The sequence below is a fragment of the Grampus griseus genome (assembly GCF_964374135.1).
Source record: "Grampus griseus genome assembly, chromosome: 1".
NCBI lineage: Eukaryota > Metazoa > Chordata > Mammalia > Artiodactyla > Delphinidae > Grampus > Grampus griseus.
Window position 1 is genome coordinate 42,146,259 of NC_139017.1, and position 20,655 is coordinate 42,166,913.

Below are 20,655 nucleotides of genomic sequence, written 5' to 3' on the forward strand. Positions count from 1 at the left end.
AATACAGATGAGAACAGATATGATTAAATGAGTTAAAATCATGAAGGGTCAAGGAAAGGATGTGATTATCTCAGGATACCTCTAGGTCAGAGTTTCTTAAAGCATGGTCTGTATACCCTTCCTGCATCAGAGCCACCTATGACACTTTTTAAAAAGCACGTTCTCAGGCCCCTCTGGACCTAGAGTATTAAAATTTTCTGGTATGAGGTCCAAGAATCTTTTTTGTAGTGATGTTTTGCATGCTGAAGTTTGACACCCACTGCGCAAGGTCTTGCCCAACCTCTGGCCCTTTTCTGGGCATGACTGATTGGTACTAATTCCAACTCAGCAAGTGCTGGAGTATCTGAAGTTCTGGCAGATGCTCTGTGATCCAGGAACCGGGTACAGATCACATGGTAGGTTATCTCTCTCCAGGTGTCAGCCAGTGTTTGCCAGTATGTGAGGAATGCTGAATGGGATGGACCTAATGGAATCTTAGGGGAGTTTATTCTTGATTCTTGGAAGAATATATGCCTTACCTGTCTTACCCACTTAAGAGTATAATGATATATTTTAAACAATAATCTACAGTACATATATTATTTCTCTCATGAGATTTATTTAAAGATTCTATTGCCTGGCACCTAAATTCTCAGAGGAAATGCAAGGAATAGAAAGGTCATATTTAACTTTTCCATTGCTATACATCATTTGATCTTCTATAGAAAGATCTCTGACAAGGTCTGTGCCTTTTTATGCCCTGTACAGTTAGAATATAATATTGGTGAAATAGATAAGCAACATATATAAATAAAAACAAATGAATAATAAATGGAAAGAAATCTAATAAATTATTTCAGCCAGGCTCTGTGCTTTCATATTTCCTCATCACCCAAGGGAATAGAAATAGAATATATTCTTTCACATGTTCGTAAGGCGAGTTTTCTTTTCTTCATCTGTGAGCCAAAGAGGAGCTGAAGTTAAGGGTTGAGAGAGAGAGAGAGAGAGAGAAAGAGAGAGAAGTCGTTGAGAGTCCAAAACAAACACAGTGATAAACATTTTATAGGCGGAGTAAGTGGCATTCTGAGTTAAACATGGCAGTTCACTAGGAACACAAAAAAATGCGCACCCCCCTACCCCCATTTAAGGGATATAACAAGATTTTATAAGTTTTTTTTTTTTTTAATACTGAAATTTAGGTAGGCCATATGAGAATGTTCAGGTGGGCAGGCCATTGGACTATTTCTCTATTTTTCTTCTGGTGGTCCAACCTTTGAAACAGAATGCAGCTACAGTACCTCGGGAATAACCAGGCCTGTCCGGGGTACTTATGGCCACAAAATTTTGAGCACTTACTCAATGACTGTCACTGCCTACGTGCTTTTCCCTCCTTGACTAACTAAATTTCAGTGTCTCTGTGTGGACCGCTCATTCCCACTGGATTCTTTTGGGGGCGGAGGGGGCGAGAGAATGGATGGGGCATCATAATTGTCATTAATGTGCTTCCAGGTGCTTTCCAGGAACAAGAGTTCTGGCACTTAACATGAATTGATTTTAAACTCTAGACCTTAATACTCTGGGGAGATTCAGAAGAAAAGCCATGAGAGCAACTGGGTTTCATTAGGAAAGAAAAGAGGACATTCAGTCTTCAAGGAGACAGCTTTCCAGTTTGGGCAGCGATCGCGTTTGTCAGGAGAGAAAGCCTTAACAATGAAAAACGGCTGTTTTGGCTAAAAAGCGGCTCTCAATTTGGACCAAATCACTCGTGTGGTGTAAGGATTGGTGCTCATTCCTAGATCTTTCCGAGTGGCCCTCTTCCTCGGTCCCGGGCTGAGCCAAGTCCCGGCCTAGGGGCCAGGCAGCCCCAAGGGCCTCGATACGCGGACAGCGGGATCCCTGGCGCCGGCGGCGCCGGCAGCGCAGGCGGCGGGTTGAGCAGGCGGACGACGGCGGCCGCGCCTTCATTAGAGGGCGCTCTGGGGGCGGCTCTGCAGCAGTCCCGACTCCCGCCGCTTCCTCCCCGCCGCCCCTCCCCGTCAGCCCCGGCGAACGCGGCTGGGCCCTGGGGATCGAGTCTCGGCACCGCCGTGGACGGGGCGCGGGGCGCGCCGCAGCCGGAGCGGGGCCGGGCCCCGCCGCTCCTCCTTCCGCCTGCCATGCATTCTTCCGGCTCCTCTGGCTCCCGCAGCCCCAGCCGGGGCCGGGCCAGCCCGAGGTAACCCCAGGCTCGGTGGGCTCAGGCCCCGGGGCTGCGGCGGGCTGGGCCCGGGGAGGCGCTGGGGGGCCGGGGAAGGGGTGTCGTAGTCGCGTGGCCCGGGGAGGAGGCGGCGGCGGCGGCGGCGGCAGCGGCATGAGGGACGAGAGCGCGGTAGGCCCCAAGAAGGAGGCGGGGGTGCTGGGCATCCGCCCGCCTCCCCGGGACCCGCCCCGGTGACAGGTCTGGCCTCTGAGTCCCCGCCGTCCCTCTGTCCGCAGGCAGCCGCGAGGGGAGTAGGGCGTCCGCGCGCCCGGTCGCGCCGCGCCTCGGCCGCCGCTGCCGGGTCCATGACCGCGACCCCTCGGCCGGGGACACCCGCCGCCGCCGCCGCCGCGCAGCACCGCGTCCCGGGCCGCCGACCCCCGGCCCCACCGTCTCCCGCGCTCCACCGCCCGCCGCCCGCGCCCGCCGAGGTGAGCCCGGCGCGCGGGCCGAGACCGCCGCCCTAACGCTTCCACATCACGGAAATCGCGGCGGGCCCCACCCGCCCCCTGAGCTCTGCCGTCGCCTCCTCTTCCCTGCTTCTTTCATCATCCCTGGTTTCCCTGCCCTCTGGTCGGGGACGGTGCTCCTCATCCCTGGCCCTTTGCCTCCACCTCCTTCTGCTATTGCTTCCCTCCCCCTACTCCTGTCCTTAATCCTTTTTTCCTTATTATCGCCCACTTTCTTCCTCTCACCCTTTTGCCTTCTTTTCTGCCGCCCCCCTTTTTTTCTGTAAAAAAAAAAAAAGGAACACAAGACCCGATTTGCCGCAAATGAACAATTTTAACTTAACTCTTTTTGCTAACCCGAGAGACCTTTTGAAGGAATGAATCAGTGCAGGAAGGGTCGTGGTGAGGGTACCGAGGTCGCAGTGTCTGGGAGATTTGATCTAGAGGTCCCCGTTTTAGTCTTCTTTTCACTCGTATCGTCAGTTTGGAGATAACTGAGCGTGTGTGAAGCAAGTGGGTCTATTTTTCTTCGTTAAAGTCCAACAGAAGACTGCAGTCAGACGCGGTGCGGGCCGGCCACAGATTAGTTGGTGGGAATAGTGTTATCATTTGCTAAATATATTATGACATAGCTGTGCCTCCGTGAACAGCTCCCTTGACCTTGTGCGGCTCCTCCTCCCTTGCTCTCTGTCCCCCTCTGGAATTTCCCGGACAGATCGCCGAGGTAATACACTAGGAAAGCTTAGACCCTCGATTTTTTCATTTATTTTTGTGCTGGAGGTGATTTCTCTGTTGGTGACTATCTAGATGTGTTTAATCCATTTTCCTTTTTAAATGAATTTTCTTTTCATCTCAGAAGGACAGGACAGTCTCCAATGTGAGAATGGCTGTGACTTTGGAAGAAGCTCCGTGGCTGGGCTGGATCTTGGTGAAAGCCCTGATGAGATTTGCCTTCATGGTCGCCAACAACCTGGTTGCTATTTCCTCCTACATCTGCTATGTAATTGTGCTTCAGCCCCTTCGACTGCTGGACAGTAAGCGGTTCTGGTATATTGAAGGAATCATGTACAAATGGCTTTTAGGAATGGTGGCTTCTTGGGGATGGTATGCTGGATATACAGGTAAGAGTGAGAGCACTTTTTTAATGCATATTAAAAATTTTGTAATGTTATGCTTAAGTCAGGAGCCATGATTTAAAAAATATATATATATATATTACACTTTGGGTGGAAGATGCTTTGACTATTGAAAAAATAAATAGAAAACAATTCTATTGAGTTGTTTTTTTCCAGAATCCTAATTTAGGAAGAATGATATTTTCAGAAGTATAATTTCGTAATTATATATTGATAAATTCCTTAAAGAATGTTTTAAAATGATTGACGTCTATTAAAACCAGTATGTGAAAGCTCTCCTAGAGGAGTAGGAGTGAGTTTTATAGGGCTTCAGGGCTTGGAAAATGAAGAGGTGAGATATTTAGCCCATAATCATTAGGCATTAAGAAAAAGTACTGAGCCCCATTTGTGCTAAGATAGTTTAATAAGTTTTTTCACAGTGTGTCGTACTGTGTTCACATTTGAAGCCAAGCAAAAAATGGCTTTCTTTTCTGTTACGTGTTTCTTTTGTTTACTAGAATCTATGTTTTATCTCATAATTCGATATTAGAATATTAAGTATAAGAAATTAAGTTTTATCCCTGTTAAGCTAATTTATCTTCTAAGTGTCTTTTAGTAGATTTTTATTAATTCTATTCTGAAGCGAACTTTTAAAGAACCGAATAAGTAGTGTTTATTTTCTGTTTATAAGCCTTATGTGCTTTGAGAACTTATGCCCCTGCTGTGAAAATTCTGTATTGTTTATTATATTTATTTGACTTTTTTCCTCTCACAATTAGGATAAAGAAAAAGGCACTGAGGTTTCTGGCATTTGTCTTAGACATTGAGACTTTATCATAGAATTCTATAGCTGATAAGCTCCTTAGAGATAGTGCCGCAGGTGCTGTAGGTCGTATCTTGGAAGAGTGAGGAGGGTACTCTTAGGGTGGAACTGCACTGCAGTTCCCCATTGAAAATTTTCTGTCTCCCTCTTTCCTGCCCAGGCTACATCTCCAGATTTTATCCACACATGTGAGGGCACTGACAGCACACAGCTTTTATGGAGTCTGACAGCCTCTTGCTAGATCAGAGTGCTCTTAGTTGCCCCAGATGAAGCCTTTTCTCCTTCTGTCAATGCCATTTATTATTCTGCAAGACCTGAAGCCTGGGGAATAGTGTAGGCATTGCTTCTTTGTTATGTGTCTTGTTGAGATCCCAATGCTCTTTAGATACAGTAGGTGAACTTTGAGTCCTTTTTTTGGGACCTGGTGTAGCAGTAGTAGTGGGAGAGAAAAAAAATTAAGTTTTCATCTATGGTGTTGAATTCTTACCTGAACTGCACTGCTGTCATAGAATTGCTTTGCTCTGTATAGTCTGAGCTTTCCCCAGTATGCTATGCGGTATGAGTGGCTTTGTTCTTTGCACAGTATACTTAAGTTTGCTTGTTTTAAATGAGCTCATAGTATTTTTAGATACAAGTTCTAGAAGTTCACTCTACTTAAAAATAATGAAATTACTGAAACACTTGTGCCTGTGTGTGTGTTTGTGGAATATTTGCGTATAAGTATTAGCATGATGAGAAGCTTGAAAAAAATAATTTGGCACTTACCTTGAGATTGTAAGGAGGGCAGTGGTGCTGGTTGAAGTTAAAGTTAGTTATCCTATGGCCACAGCAAGGCTGCAGTGTATTTTTAAGCATATTTTCTTGGGGAGTCTCTTCCTTGCTGCCTATAGAACTACGCATTTTCTTTTGCCACCTGCTTGGAAGGTGGTCTTGGCATGATCTGCATATTATAGTCTCTCTGAAGCATCTGCTCTTCTTCAAGCTACTGCTTTTTGACCATTTGATCAGTTGGTCTCATTTAAATATAGGATATTTTAGTATGTACATTTTAAATGGTCTTTCTATAAGCAGAATACTTCTAGAGGGTCTGGTCATAACAGAGCACAGTCAAAAGGTCAAACAGATGTAGGAATGACTTTTGTTGAAAGCCACGACTGGGTCTAAAGAAGCAAACATAAGCAAGGGTTGGTGAGCAGATGTTCCCAGAAGGGTCTAGGAAGTTGTATTAGGCTTTGTATAGATTATGTGTTTTATTTCTTACCTTTGTATCAAGAGGAGGGTGGGCCTAAGTTGTTTTTTTTCCCCTTTCCCTGTGCTTAAGTTTCACAGATGGAAAATTGAACGTTGCCAAAGGAATCCTGCTCAGCAGATCTAGTGTGTTCACATTCTAGAATAAAAATTGCCAAACTTTGTTGAAAAGCCACTTCTGAGGAAACCTTAAATGTTAGTTAACTAAATATTAATTAGGAAGCTGAAAATTGAATATCGGTATAGAATATATTTTCAAATTGTGTCATTCTGTCTAAGGTAAGTCAATTACTCAGCTTTGCTGCTGAGGACTTAAGTTGATTATCTAATCTACACTGCCCCAAATGGTAGCTGCCAGCCATATATGGCTATTTAAATTTAAATTTATTAAAATGAAATAAATTTAAAACTCAGTTTCTCAGCCACACCAGTCACATTCCAAGTGCTCGGTATTGGTGGCTAGTGGCTACTGTATTGGACAGTGAGATAATAGAACACTTCCATCATCACAGAAAGTTCTACTGGATGGAGCTGATAAATAATAGGTATGACATTCTCCTTTTTCTTAGAAAAAAATGCATTTTATCTTTATAAAAGAATATTTTTCTCAACATAGTTCTAAACAGATTTCTTTTGGGGAGGACAGGAAGATTTATTAAAGTTTTATAAAATTGTCCTTTAATTTGAGGCAAATGTCACAAAAAATGAGTCCTTTAAACTCAGACATGCTTCTTGGATGGGGAATGGTGAGGCTAGTAAGCCCAAGAACTTGACTGAACGTTCTTATACTTAATCTGCGTTCTCACAGCTGGAGTACTGTCTGTGGACACAGAGGAGGGAAAGGGATTTTCTGGTCTTTCTGCGTGTTTCTGACTTTACATCTGTTCAGGGGAATACATTTCTTGAAATAACTGAGAATGTTGGGGTTTCTTCATCTCTAATATGCAGCTAGGTAGTGATGATTGTTGTTATCATATTTCCTTTAGTGGGAAGTGCTGTATAAGCATCTTATATTGAGGAAAAGTTGCATACTGCCTTGCTCTCTTATTTCAAGAGCAAACCAAAAAAACCTATTACCTTAATTAATGATTCACTTCTACATGCTTCATTCAGATCTGGGATAAATCAGTACACTCCCCTGCCCTCAATTTAAGTGAAGATTGGCAAATATCAGTGAGAGATTTTGTTAAAATAAGATGTTTATTTTGATTTTCATTCACTTATTTTAATAAATTCATTGTTCCCCATCCAAACACATTTAATTAAAGTCTCTTACACAAAATAATTTAAAAATATTCAATGTAAGTGGAAGCTCCAGAATTTCTTGTGTAGAATGACGAGAGTCTTTTGGGCCACAGTCTGGCTGGAAGAGAGCTGAGGTGCCAGGGGACTTGCCACCAAGCCCCCTGTTTTTGCTTAACAATAGCTGTTTCCCTTAGATCGGGTATTTACTTTAGAGAAAGCTGATGGAGATTAGGTTTAGCTTCCTCCCACTCCCCAAGTGACAGCTGTCATGGCTCTGTGTTAGTCTTTGGGGGTTATTTGATTATTTGATAGTGTTTTATTTTTTTTGCTGGGACATTCGTTGTGTGAGAAGAATAAATTATTAGGAATTATATCTGACTTTGACATTTTAGAGAGAGTTTTAAAATATATCTTCTAGAGCAGTATTTTTCCACCTTTGAGTCATAAACCAATTTAATGTGTCAAGATGAACATTTTAAAAAAGTGAAATAGAAAATAATTAAATAGAAAATATCAGAAGTGTATGTGTCTGTACTGAGTAGTGCTACAGAATACATTTTTTACTATGAGCCTGTCAACATTTGAAAGGCATTGTTCTCGTGGAAAGAGCACTGAAATTTAGGAGAATTCTGGGCATCAGCTGTCTTGATCTAGCCTTAACTTTAGCATCTCTTCTTAACTAGTAGAAGGGAGATCCTTACCTGCTCCGTGCCCACCGGGCTGTGAGCTCTCTATAGACAGAGATGTGGTCTTCTTTACAACCCTAGAGCCCGGTTCATTGCCTGGTACTCACAGGGTACTCTGTAAGTGTCTAAATATTTCTTCTTTCATTCTTGGTCCCAGCTGAGCTGCCTTAGCTGCCTGCCTTCCTGATCTTGATAACAGACCTTTCAGGAAGGTAGGCAGCTAAGGCAGCTCAGTCTGTAATCAAGATCATTGCAATCCACAGAATATAAACCCTGAACTGGATCATGTTTTTCACACACGTGCGCGCACACACACAAATACCTACAATACCACATTTGTTAATTTAACACACCTTAATTGAGCTTATATTATGTGTGGGAACAGGTGCCCTGGAGGTGTTGAGATGCATAAAGACATAATCACTGACTTTAAGGAGTTCACAGTAGCCTTGGTGGGGAAGACAGTGCCAACAACAATGAACACATCCTGATAAAATGCTCTAATGGAGATGTACCATGGGATGAAAGAGGAAGGGCTCCTGATCTCACCCCAGGGGTAGGTGGTAGCAGAGAGGGAGTAGGGCATTTAGGAAAGGAGCAGCTTTACATTCTTTTTTTTTTCCATTAGGGAAATATTTCTCTGTGGGGCTAATTCTATCATCAGCAATTATAATAGATTTAAAAGATTTGAATAATACATCAGTTTGAAATTTATATCTTTGTGATGATAATATTAGCTAACATTTATTGCAATATAAGCCAAGCAGTGTGCTAAGCGTTTCAGTCATTTAATGCTCACAACAGTCTTATCAGGTTGATACTATTATTATCCCCCCTTTTATTATTGATGTTGAAATTGAAACAGATTTCACAATTACTTCCTCTTATGCATTAACTGAGTTGATGCTGCCACAAGTGTATTTTTGTATTTATAGAGCCGTTATTGACCTTTATATAATATTCCTAGAATGTTTCTTAATTTTTACTACCCATATTTTTGTTTCTGAGGCATGAAATCTCTTTCTGAAGCTACAGATCTTTAACACCTGAAAGCAATATTATAGCTGTGGATTTCTGCAAGAGGTTTAAAAAAAAATTGTTGCTTCAACAGAATAATTTGTAGTATACTATAAATTTCATAAAATGCCACTTCCTTAAGATTCAGAGAACAACTCAAATTTTAGTATTTGAGTGCTTGACAGTAGATTGTCATAGAATAAGGAGTTACTGTGTGCTTTTAGATCGACAGCTTATCTTGACATAAATCCAGGTGAGGAGTTTTCAGTAGTGTTTTGATTTTTATATGGAAAAAATTTTATATACCATTATACCATTTATATACCATTACCATTTTTATATGGAAAAATTTTTGTATACCATTAAAGATAAATATTACTAAATTCTTTAAACTCAGAAATTTGATATCTAGTCTTATTTCAGAAACTGTATATAATTGAGTAATTTGTTATAGTTTTTAAAAATATATAAGGCATATTCATTCATGTACACATACCATATACATGCACTATTACAGAAGCACATGAAACGTTATTTGCAGTTTTTGTTTATAGGTAAGACTTCAGATTCTGGAGTCAGAAAGAGCTGGGTCAAATAATTCCTACTTTCTTTTTTTTTTACATTTGCCGTGTATATCTTTGCCCATCCTTTTGTTTTCAAACTATTTAAATTATTTTGATTTAGATAGATCTCTAAATCAGCATGGAGATAGGTTTTGCTTTATGAGTCAATTTGTCATTGTATTTTGTGTTTTCTGTTTTTAATTATATAAATGTTAAGTCTTTCACTGTGTAGTCTTTCTTTGCTTTTTTGTTCTTTTGATATTTAGAAAGGTTTGTATTTTTGTCTTATTAGTTACTTTATAAGATATTTTAGTTCTCTATTCATAGTAACTATTAGCTGTTTTCTATGAAGAAAGGTAAAATTCTTTTAAAATACTCTCTTCTCTCTTCCCCTTTCTCTTCTGCATCACCCAGTTTCAGTCAATAGTGAATAGTATGTATTCACAATTGTATTTACATTTGCACTATTATGTATGCTTTTACTTCTACTGCTTGATTTGTGAGCTTTAAGGCTATCTATTGACTCCCAGCTGTTACATCAAGGTAAGCAGTAAGTTTATTATACTTCCTGCTCCCTTTCTCCCTTCACCCAATTTTTGTTATTTGAATTTATACATTGTTATAGCCTATAATGTTTGTGTTCTACTTTATCACCTTTATCTCTTTCTGTTTTAGTCTTAATCTTTCAGTTAAATATATATAATGCTCACCCAAGCACTTTTGCAGAAGTTTTTCCCAGTTATCCTGCGGCTGGTTAAAGTTTATCCTCTGGTAGTTTCTCAATAACGAGTCATGAAAATAATATGGGAATATTATTCTTACAGCATTTTCAGAACTTCTTTTTGTTGCTTTACACTTAGGATGGCTTAGCAGGTATAAAATCCTTGGCTCACTCTTTCTTTCCTTGAGTATCTTACAGGTGTTGTGCAGATGTATTCTGGCATTAAATGTTGCTGTAGAGATGTGTGAAGCCAACTTGAATTTTTTCCCATGATTAATGATTTGATCTTTTTGCCTGTTGGCCCCCAAAGATTCTCTCTTTGTCTGTAATATTTAGTAATTTTACTAGGATATGGTGGTGTAGGATATACTGGCACGTGTGTGCCTTTTAATATGTAGATTCAAATCTATTTTTATTTCAGGAACGTTTTCTTTAATTATAACTTTAAATATTTATTTTGTTTGATCATTTTGGTTTTCTTTCTTGGTGACCCTAATTATATGTCTGTTGGATCTCCCTTTGTATATCTTTTTTGTTTATTATTTTCTCTTTAATCCTTTTAGACACTTCATTTGTTTGTTTCTGTCTTTAATGTCTCTTACTGTGTCTTCTGCAATGTCTCTTTGTTCTGCTTTCAGTTTCTTCTTCATTTCTGTGATGCTTTTGTTTTTGCTTCTGTTTCTTCCTTGAGTTCTGCCAATTCATGCTTCCTTTGTTCCTGTTGTCTAGACAGTTCTTCCTTGAGTTCTTATTTATGCTTTGTGAGCTTCTTCATAGCGGGGTGGCTTCATTGATTTTCTTAAATTCAAGCAAGAATATTCAGTTATAGTTTTTATCTTCTCCATTGTAATGTTTTTCTAGCAGTATTGTTTGACAGCTGGTACGTTATGCTGCTTGTTTCTACCATTTTTCTTATAGTATCTCCAAGTCAGTGCTGTGCCGGTTACATTTTTATTCCCTGTGATTTAGTGAATTGGATTTTCCTCAGTTATTTGTAGGAGGTGTGGGTGGGGCCAAGGTGTATTTCCAGATTTCTGCCTCAGAGATAGTTTTTTTTACATATGGCGCCTGGGTGTGTTCTCTGTGTTGCCACAAGTCCTCTGCCTCTCCAAACCAGACCGAGTCTAGGAGGCTTTTTGCCACCAATTCTGGACTTCCCACTCCTTCCTTTGCAGCTGTGACTGGAGGGACACAGCCACAGCATGCCAGTGTAAATCCCTCTCCTTAAGAGTGTGTGGTTTTGCTGTTGCTTTCTGAGATCTGCCATTATTGGGCCCTCCTCATCACATGCCACACGTTCTGTCTCTGCTGTCCACTCCCAATATAGATTCTGTCTGATATCAGCTTTGTTTGATCTCAGTCAGATCTCATGTATTTTGGAGTTTTTATATTTTTCTTTTTCTCCTAGGTTTGCTGGAAAAGTTTTGTGAGGTTTTCTTTTCCTCTTTCTCCTTGTTGCTATGTATATTTTCCAGGAAGATTCACGTCTATAACTCTACTGTGTTCATGCCAGAAAGTGCAACATAAGACTTATATTCAACTATGTAATTATAATTCAGTCAACTCTGTCTCCATCCTAATGCATTACTAGTTGATTATTATAAAATGGAGACCAACTTTATTACATAATTTTCTTTAAGGTCTGTCCAAAAGCAAGAAATAGCCTCCCCAAGGTTTTTTTCCTCCTAAACTGTTTTGGGTTTTGGTTCTCAAACTGTTTTGATTCTTGGAATACTTATCACTGGAGTATAGTTAAGATATCCACTCTGTTTCCACTTGGCTACAGTCAGAAAATGTCACCAAAATGAATGGAAGAAGTGAGTTACCTTTGATACTTGAGTAAGGAATATGAATGAAATGTAACATTACTACTGCTCTCTAGGGTCTGGTCTATAGACCACCTTGAAAACTTTAAGGATGACTAGTGCCCCCAAACTTTGAAAATATATTTATAGTATATTATAATGATTAAACATATTAAGTATATATATTAGTAAAGTAAAAAGTGTATTATCTCTATTAAATATAGTATATTTATAGTTTATCCGTTACAAACTAGTTTCAAGAGTTTCTTTTCAGAGTTTGCAAACTAGTGGCCATATTCAGCAGCTGATGGGCTTTATTTGACCTTTGCAGTATTTCAACTTTTCTTTTAATTAGTTGCCAACATTTCAAAATTAGGGGGATTTCCCAAAACGTGAAAGATAAAACCAAGATTTCCAGCTCTTGAGAAATTAGAAATCTGGCTGTGTGGGGCTCTCACATCTGGCAGCAGTTTGCTGGAGCTGAGTGATGACCGCCTCCTTTAGATGGGCCTGTGCTCTCCACTTCACCCAAGAGCCCACGCCTTCCTTGTTTTACTCTGGACCTGCTTTGCTCGTTTACATTACCCACCTGGACCCCAGAGGCTCAGATGATGTTCATTTAAAAATACTCAAGTAACAATTACTAGGCTATTTCTGCTGGGCATATGATAGTTTTGCATTTATGTGCCTTAATAGTGCCTATATACTAATGAGTTCTACCATTAAAACTGAAAGCTTGTTAGTCACCTCAGCTGCTGATTTCATGAAGCAGAGGCATGCCATGAAAACTGAAAAATAAAGTTCCGTTAGTAAGAACTGTGGTCGTGGGTTTTTCCAAGTTTCATGTACCGTATTACTAGCCCAGTGAAATGTTTCCTGTTATTTGTGCACTCGTTAATTAGTAGAATGTCTCAATTCTTCTTTTGAATATAGTCATATAAAAATCTAGATTATTAAAAATTGGTTATTCTCTTTGCTTTTCATGTTTTGAATATGAAAAACAAAGCAAGTCTAGTTGATTTCTGTTTCTTTAAATTATAGTGCAGATAATTTTAAAATAGTATTGTAAAAAACATGCATAAATTTTAGTTATGAGGTTATACATTTTCTTAAGGTTTGGTAGATCTGATCAAGTTTTGCTAGTAAAACACTTTTCCCCAAACTTTTTTCTTTCTTTTTTTTTGTGGTACGCGAGCCTCTCACTGTTGTGGCCTCTCCCGTTGCGGAGCACAGGCTCCGGACTTGCAGGCTCAGCGGCCATGGCTCACGGGCCTAGCCGCTCTGCGGCATGTGGGATCTTTCCGGGACCGGGGCACGAACCCGTGTCCCCTGCATCGGCAGGCGGACTCTCAACCACTGCGCCACCAGGGAAGCCCCAAACTTTTTTATTACTCATTAAACTTTAAGAAACCATTATGAATCAGGTATATAAACACATTTTGCATATGTTATTAACTTGGAGTTTACATTATTTGACACTTTAAGGGATAAAACATCTGTAAATTTAAACACATCAAGATGTTTTTGAATCATCAAAAGACTAAACTATGAACAATATAACTTTACTATATATGTTAAAAATTTATGTATACATATATAAATTGAGGTAGAATTCACATACCATAAATTTCACTATATTTAACAAATAAATGGTTTTTATTATAGTCACAATATTGTACAACCATCAGCGCTGACTAATTCTAGAACATGTCATTACCCCAAAAGAAGCCCCAAACCCTTTAGCAGTCACTCCCCATTTCCTCCTCTGTTCAACCCCTGGCAACCTCTAATCTCTACTTTGTATGGATTTGCTTATTCTGGACATTAATATAAATGGAACTGTACAATATTTAGCCTTATATGTTTGGCTTCTTTCACATAGCATAGTGTTTTCAAGGTTCATCCATATTGTAACATGTGTCAGTACTTTATTCCTTTGTATGTCTGAATAATATTCCATTGTATGGATAGACCACATTTTGTTTATACATTCGTCAGTTGATGAACATCTGGGTTGTTTCCACATTTTGGCTATTGTGAATAATGCTTCCATGAACATTCGTATACAAATTTGGGGGTGAACATATGTTTTCAAATCTCTTGGACCTAGGAGTCCAATTGCTGGGTCATATGATAATTCTATGTTTAACTTTTTGAGGAACTGCCAAACTATTTTCCATACCAGCTGTCCCATTGTACATTCCTACCAACAGTGTAGAAGAGTTCCAATTTCTCCATATCCTCACTAATAGTTATTATTTTCTGGGTTTTTGTTTTTGTTGTTTTAATTTGGCCATCGTAGTGGATGCGAAGTGATAGCTCATTGTGGTTTAGATTTGCATTTCCCTAATGACTAATGATGTTGAGCATCTTTTCATGTGCTTATATATGTCTTTAGAGAAATGTCTATTCAAATCCTTTGCCCATTTTTAAATTGGATTATTTGTCTTTTTAGTATTGAGTTATAGGATTTTTTTCTGTATTTTATATACTATACCCTATCTATTTTTTCACTGGTTGCTTGTGCTTTTCGTGTCATCTAAGGAACCACTGCCTAATCCAAGGTCACGAAGATTTACACCTATGTTTTCTTTTAAGAGTTTAGGTTTTATGTTTAGATCTTTGATCCATTTTGAGTTAATTTTTCTATATGGTGTAAGGTAGGGGTCCAAACTTCATTCTTTTGCATGTGGAGGATATCCAGTTGTTTTAGCATTGTTTGTTGAAAAGACTATTCTTCCCATATTGAATGATCTCGGCACCCTTGTTGAATATCAGTTGGCCATATGGGTTTATTTCTGGCCTCTCAATTCTGTTCCATTGATCTATATGTCTGTCCTTATGCCAGTACCACGCTTTCTTTATTACTGTAGTTTTGTACTAAGTTTTAATGTTAAGTATATTTTGTTGTATTTTAATTCTTAAAAAATTCATGATCCTTTTTGATATGTATAATGACTTCAATAATGAGGCTAGTTCACTAATCAGAACTAGTTTAAAGCTGTTTTGGATTTAAAAGTGTTTACTGAAAACCGTGTTTTTCAAGAATTAACATTCATAATTGGGTTAAATCACCCCTTTTTACCTCTGTGTTAAGGAAATGCTTACTAGCTATGTATTTCTCTAGGAGTTGTCTTAGAAATAGTGTGATTAGGAATAACGATATTTCTTTCCTGTTGCTCTGTCAAGAAAACAGGACCTTAGTTGTAGAAGTATCTTGTGCGATTGATCAATCAAATGCTTATTGACTGCCTACTGCCAGTTAGCAAAGTTATTGATTTGTATAATACTGTGTTAGAGAGTGTGATTTAGATTAATTTCTACCAAAAGGATTTTTGGCATAGTTTCTACTTTGATGGATGGCTTTGGGAATAGTTGAGTTTGCTATGAACTATGTGTTCAAAATGCTCCTGCGAAAAGTTTTCTGAAAAATGGAGCTCAATATACAGATTTCCCGCTCATGTGATGGTTCCATTTTCTAAAGTTAATTTAATTTTAAAGTTAATTGAGGTCTTTGCAGAGAAGAAAATTAACTAGAAGCTAAATTTATGTTGTAGAATAAAGTATGGATTACATGGATAAGGAAAAAGGATGTCATTTTGAATGAGTCACAGGCTGTTTTTTATGGGTGGGATAGAATTAGTTTTTGAATATGAGAGGCTAAATTAGGCAGTCATTTGAAAGCTGAAATAATCATTTAAAGCTGTTTTAAGCCTCAAATACTTATATACAGGTGTTGTATTTTTAACAAATAATAGTTATTGCTAAATAAGTATGATATTGGAGACAGCACGACATATTAGAAAAAAACATTGACCTACAAAAATTTCTTTTTAATTTATTTATCTTTGGCTGCGTTGGGTCTTTGTTGCTGTGTGCAGGCTTTCTCTAGTAGCCTTGAGCGGGGGCTACTCTTCTTGTGGTGCGCGGGCTTCTAATTTCGGTGGCTTCTCTTGTTTCAGGGCATGGGCTCTAGAGCGCAGGCTTAGTAGTTGTGGCGCACGGGCTTAGTTGCTCCACGGCATGTGGGATCTTCCCGGACCAGGGCTCGAACCTGCATCCCCTGCATTGGCAGGCGGATTTTTAATCACTTCGCTACCTGGGAAGTCCCAAAACATTGTCTTATGAGTTAGTATGAGTTTGAGTCCTGCTACCACCCATTGTTAGTTGTATAACTAGTTATAGTTACTAGTTACTTAACTTACTGAACTAGTTACTTAACTTCTCTGAGCCTCAGTTTCACCATCTTTAAAAATGGAGGTTATAATATTTATCTCTTGTGAAGCTTAAATGTAAAGTGAATAGCATGATGTTTCTATAAATAATAATAATATTATTACCATTATTATTATCATTATATTAATGCCTAGGAAAACAATTATATTAACCTTTGGGGGAAAGGTATGTCTAAATGAATAAAAGCTAAATTTATGGAATAGTTTTAGAAATACATTTGAGGATATTCACACTTAGCTAATAGTATATCTCAATATAGTTCTTGTGCTGTAATCAATAAATAAAAATCATTTATTATTAGTAATTTAAGCCATAGTCTAACTAAAATATTAACTGAATTTTATGTTTGTAAATTATGAAATGCTTCAAAGCAATTTATGTTTAACTACATTCTAATTCATTCAGTCACCTATTCTAATACCAAATATTTGAGTGCCTTCTCCATCAAGCACCATGCTGGTGGTGGAAATAAAACTGACAAATAAAATGGGACAGCTCCTGTTGACTTTTTCATGTGGGAGACAGAAGGAGTCACATGATAACCGTGTAATCACAAGTGTGAAAACAACAAGTATAGAGGCTATAAGAATAAGTAACAGAGAGCTTGTTCTGGAGGTGATGGTGTCAGGGAGGAATGGCCTCCTTGAGAAAGTGATATTGAGACTCAGACTTCAAGTATGAGTGGACCAGGTGATGCTGGGGGAGGGGCCACATATACAGAGGATGAAAAGAGTTTGTCATGTTTGAGGAACAAAGGGAAGGCCAGGTTGGCTGCAGCATGGAGTGAATGAAGAGCAGAGTAGTAGGGGTGGTGGTGTTGGTGGGGGTGAGCCGATGAGGCCAAGTCCACTGAGGCCTTGTAGTGCTTACTGAGGATTTTGAAATTTATCCTAAGAGGAAACAATGCAAGGATTTTAAGCAAGGGAATGATGAACCCAGGTTCGTATCTGAAATTTGTAACTGTAACGATGAAATCAGATTTGTATCTGTAATTCTGCCTGTTTTGTGGAAATGGACTAGAGAGAAGTGAGAGTGTGCAGGCGATACCCTCTGGAAGAGTCTCAGCTTCCCCTGGTGAGGAGATAGTTGCTTGGCCCAAGGATGACGGCAGTGGAGATGGAAAGGAGTGAACTAATTGGAGAGTTTTATAGGAGGAAATCTGTCAAGACTTGCTGAGGGATTGAACATAAAGGTTGGAATACATGCGCAGGTGACTGGGGTGACCATGAGGTTTCTGGTGTGAGATGCTGGGTGGATAGGGAAGCCCACAGAAGGAGCAGTGTCAAGAGGAAGGATGAAAATTGAGCACAGGCTGAGTGAGAAGCATCTAAGTGTAGCTCTGGAGTAGACATGGATATGCAGTCTAGAACTCAGAAGAGAAACCTGAGCTAGAAAGATAAATTGGGAAATTACCAATGGTATTTAAAGCCATGGAGATGGGTGGGTTCACCTAGGGAGACTGTAAGTACTGAATGATTAGAGACCCAGGGTCAGACTCTGAGGGCATGCCAACATTTGGAGGTTGGGGAGAGGAGGATGGTAGAGCCTGGGAAGGAGCAGCTAGAGAAGTAGAATGAATGCCTGCCCTACAAGTGTGTGTCAGAGTCAGCAGTGTTCCAGGGCTGGGGCTCTCCATGAGAGCTGCTGAGAGTTTACCTTTTGTAAGATGAGAGCTGGTTTAGCCTTTCATTGATTTGGCAAGAACAGCTTCGTTGAGGTGGTAGAAGTGGAAACTAGCTTGGAGTGGGTTGGAGATGAATGTGACTGGAGGAGCTAAAATGGAAACATGAACGTATGACTTTCCAGAAGCGTGGCTCTGAAGGAATAGAGAGTGATAGTTGCAGGAGAGAAATTGGGTCAAGGGAAGGCTTTAAATTTTTTTTTTAAGATTTAAAAGTTTAGCTTTCAATCCACTTAGAGTTGTACCTGATGAAACCAGGGTCATTTACTTACATGCCTCAGGTATTTAGGAATCTATTCTAAGACTGAATGAGAGAAAGCTAATCAGGGCTCCATGATACAATGAAACATGGAAAGCACTTAGATGCTGGCTCTGGTGACAGAGGCAGGCAGCAAGGCAGGGCCTCCATAATTTGATCCTGTTCTCAACTTTCATTCAGTAAGGCTGCTTTCCCTTGGCCCCTCTGCATTTTCTCATTCATATTCTTCCTGTCCCTAAAATCTGTTCTTCAGTTTCTTTGAAAATTTATCTCCTTGTCTAAGCCTATGATGTCCTTGCCCCCTACTCCAGTTTCTACTGTTTCCGTCTTTCTGAACCTCTTTGGCGTCTACTCTGTAACTGTGGTTATGAACCTTTGGGCTGAGAGTTTCGGCAGTGCTTCAGAGTTCTCTCAGGGGGTCAAGAATCCATACACATCTTAAGTAACATCTGTGGTTGTATAAATAATGGGTCTTATAAATACATGTTAATACTTTTCAAATATATGTAGCTGCTGTTCTGATGAATAAGAAATCCCTTAAAAGCATTATAGACTTTACAGTTGCTTTTTGTTACAGATCTTTTCACTCATTGCTTTAAAAAACTACTAGCATAGATCTCTGCCACATTTTTTTTTTTAATTTAAATTAATTTCAGATTGCTCTACCACTCACTTTGAGCAACAGTCTATTAATGATGGAGGGGGTAAATGTTACAAGATATAAAGCCAACTATTTATTAGGCTGCTAATCTAGGACAGTAAGACAAGTGTTGGTGAAATGCTCAGATTTCATGTATCATTTCTCTGTGCTCTGAGTGCCCGTATTGCCAGGCCCAGGGCTTGTCACATTTTGTGACATTAAAAAAGACTCTTCATACTTGGAACAGTTAGGACTCACTGCTCTACAACATAAAACATTCAGGATTCTGCTTCATGTTTTTCACTGTTGATTTCACCTTTGCTGTTCCTGTCTCTTTAACTCATCAGTTGCTTCAGGGCAGCGGCTGTGGCTCGTTCTTCTTCCTTATACCTTCCTGCAGAGGTTGACAAGCTACAGCCCTTAAGCCAGATCCAGCCCACTGCCTGTTTGTTTTGCAAGTCCTCTCCAGCTCAGGAGGTTTTTATAGATGACGGTTTGCAACTGATTTTGAGCTGATGATAGGAAACACGAACTTTGAACCCCAATTAAGTAAAATCTTACCCCTTGCAAGAAAGGATTTTATTCTACTCATTAGTAGACCAATATTGCAAAAAGTTGTATTCAGTTATTTTTATAGTTTGAATTTTGTCAATAAAAAATTTGTAGAAATGTGTTGGAAAACAAATTTGTTATGTAAATACCTATATAATATCCTCAATTTTGCTTCTTGGCCTGCATAGCCTAAAAGTTTTACCATCTGACCTTTTAGAGAAAAAGTTGACTGATCCTTGCCTGATAGTAGTAGTTCCCAAATCTGTCTGCACATCTGCATTATCAGAGGAGTTTTAACATGTACATATATGAACTTCTCTACCCTGGAGATTCTGATCAATATATTGAGATGGAGCCTGAGAACCTATATTTTTAACAGGCTATTTAATTGTTTGGGAATCACTGCCTTTTAATGCATTTGTAGGGTTGAACTCCAAGAGATAGTGAAATGAATATTGAATTAGATATCATAGGAAAGCTTGTTATTTTCTTACTTCAATATTTACTAACTATGGGACCTTATCCAAGTAACTACTTGTTCTGCAGGTTTAAAAAAAATTTCTAGTTCCTTTGTTTATAGGTGGTTTTGCTTAATCTTCTACATAGTAGATCTTTTACCTTTTGGGGTTCATAAGAACCTCTTCTAGAGTCTGATGAAAGCTCTGCACCCTCCTCTCAGAAAAGTACACCTATATTAACTTCCTGTGGCTGCCATTACAAGTGACTACAGAAGCACTTAAAACAACAGACCTTAATTCTGTCACATTTCTGGAGGGCTGAAGTTCAAATCAAGGTGTCAGCAGGGCTGCACTCCCTGCAGAGGCTCTAGGGGGAGATTCCTTGTCTCTTCTAGCTTCTGGTAGCTCTCAGCATTCCTGGGCTTGTGGCTGCATTACTCCAAGCTCTACCTCAAGGTCCTGTGGCCGCCTCCTCTTCTCTATGTTGTCTTCTCTGTGTGTCTCTTGTAAGGACACTTGTCACTGATTGAGGGTCCATCTGGGTAATCCAGAATTAGCTCCTCTTCTCAAGATCCTTAACTAAATCACATCTTTTACCATATAACGTAACATTCACAGGTTCCAGAGGTTTGACATGGGTATCTTGTGGAGTGGGGGTAGGGAAGCATTTTTTGGCTTACCACAGCACCTTTGCACGTGCTCACAGTTTTACAAACAGTTTCAACAGGTTTACAACTCTTTGAAGTCCATTTATGGACCCTATGGACTCCAGGTTTGAGCTCCATGCTCAGTGAGAAGAGCTTTACACCTTAGTGTATTCTAGTCTATTTACTCTCTCCTCTGTGTCATGTCTCCTATTAATACCAAACTAGAAATGATGTTTTCTTCCAGTGACTTAGATTCTTCAATTTATCATATGTTTTTTGAGTTAGTTTCTCT

The 20,655-nt window shown here is 39.4% G+C and overlaps 1 protein-coding gene across 3 annotated transcripts in view; it reads left to right on the forward strand.

Moving 5' to 3' along the window:
- Positions 1-2,071: 2,071 nt before the first annotated feature.
- Positions 2,072-20,655, forward strand: part of LPGAT1 (lysophosphatidylglycerol acyltransferase 1) — a 65,867-nt gene continuing 47,283 nt past the window's right edge. For 2 of the 3 annotated variants that reach the window (XM_082670896.1, XM_082670897.1), the window contains exons 1-2: positions 2,585-2,649; positions 3,524-3,788. In XM_082670896.1, the coding sequence (XP_082527022.1) occupies positions 3,551-3,788 (238 nt within the window). In that variant the 5' untranslated portion in view covers positions 2,585-2,649; positions 3,524-3,550. Of the gene's footprint in view, positions 2,195-2,584; positions 2,650-3,523; positions 3,789-20,655 lie in introns of those variants that run through there. The other variant, XM_082670898.1, reaches the window with a different exon arrangement.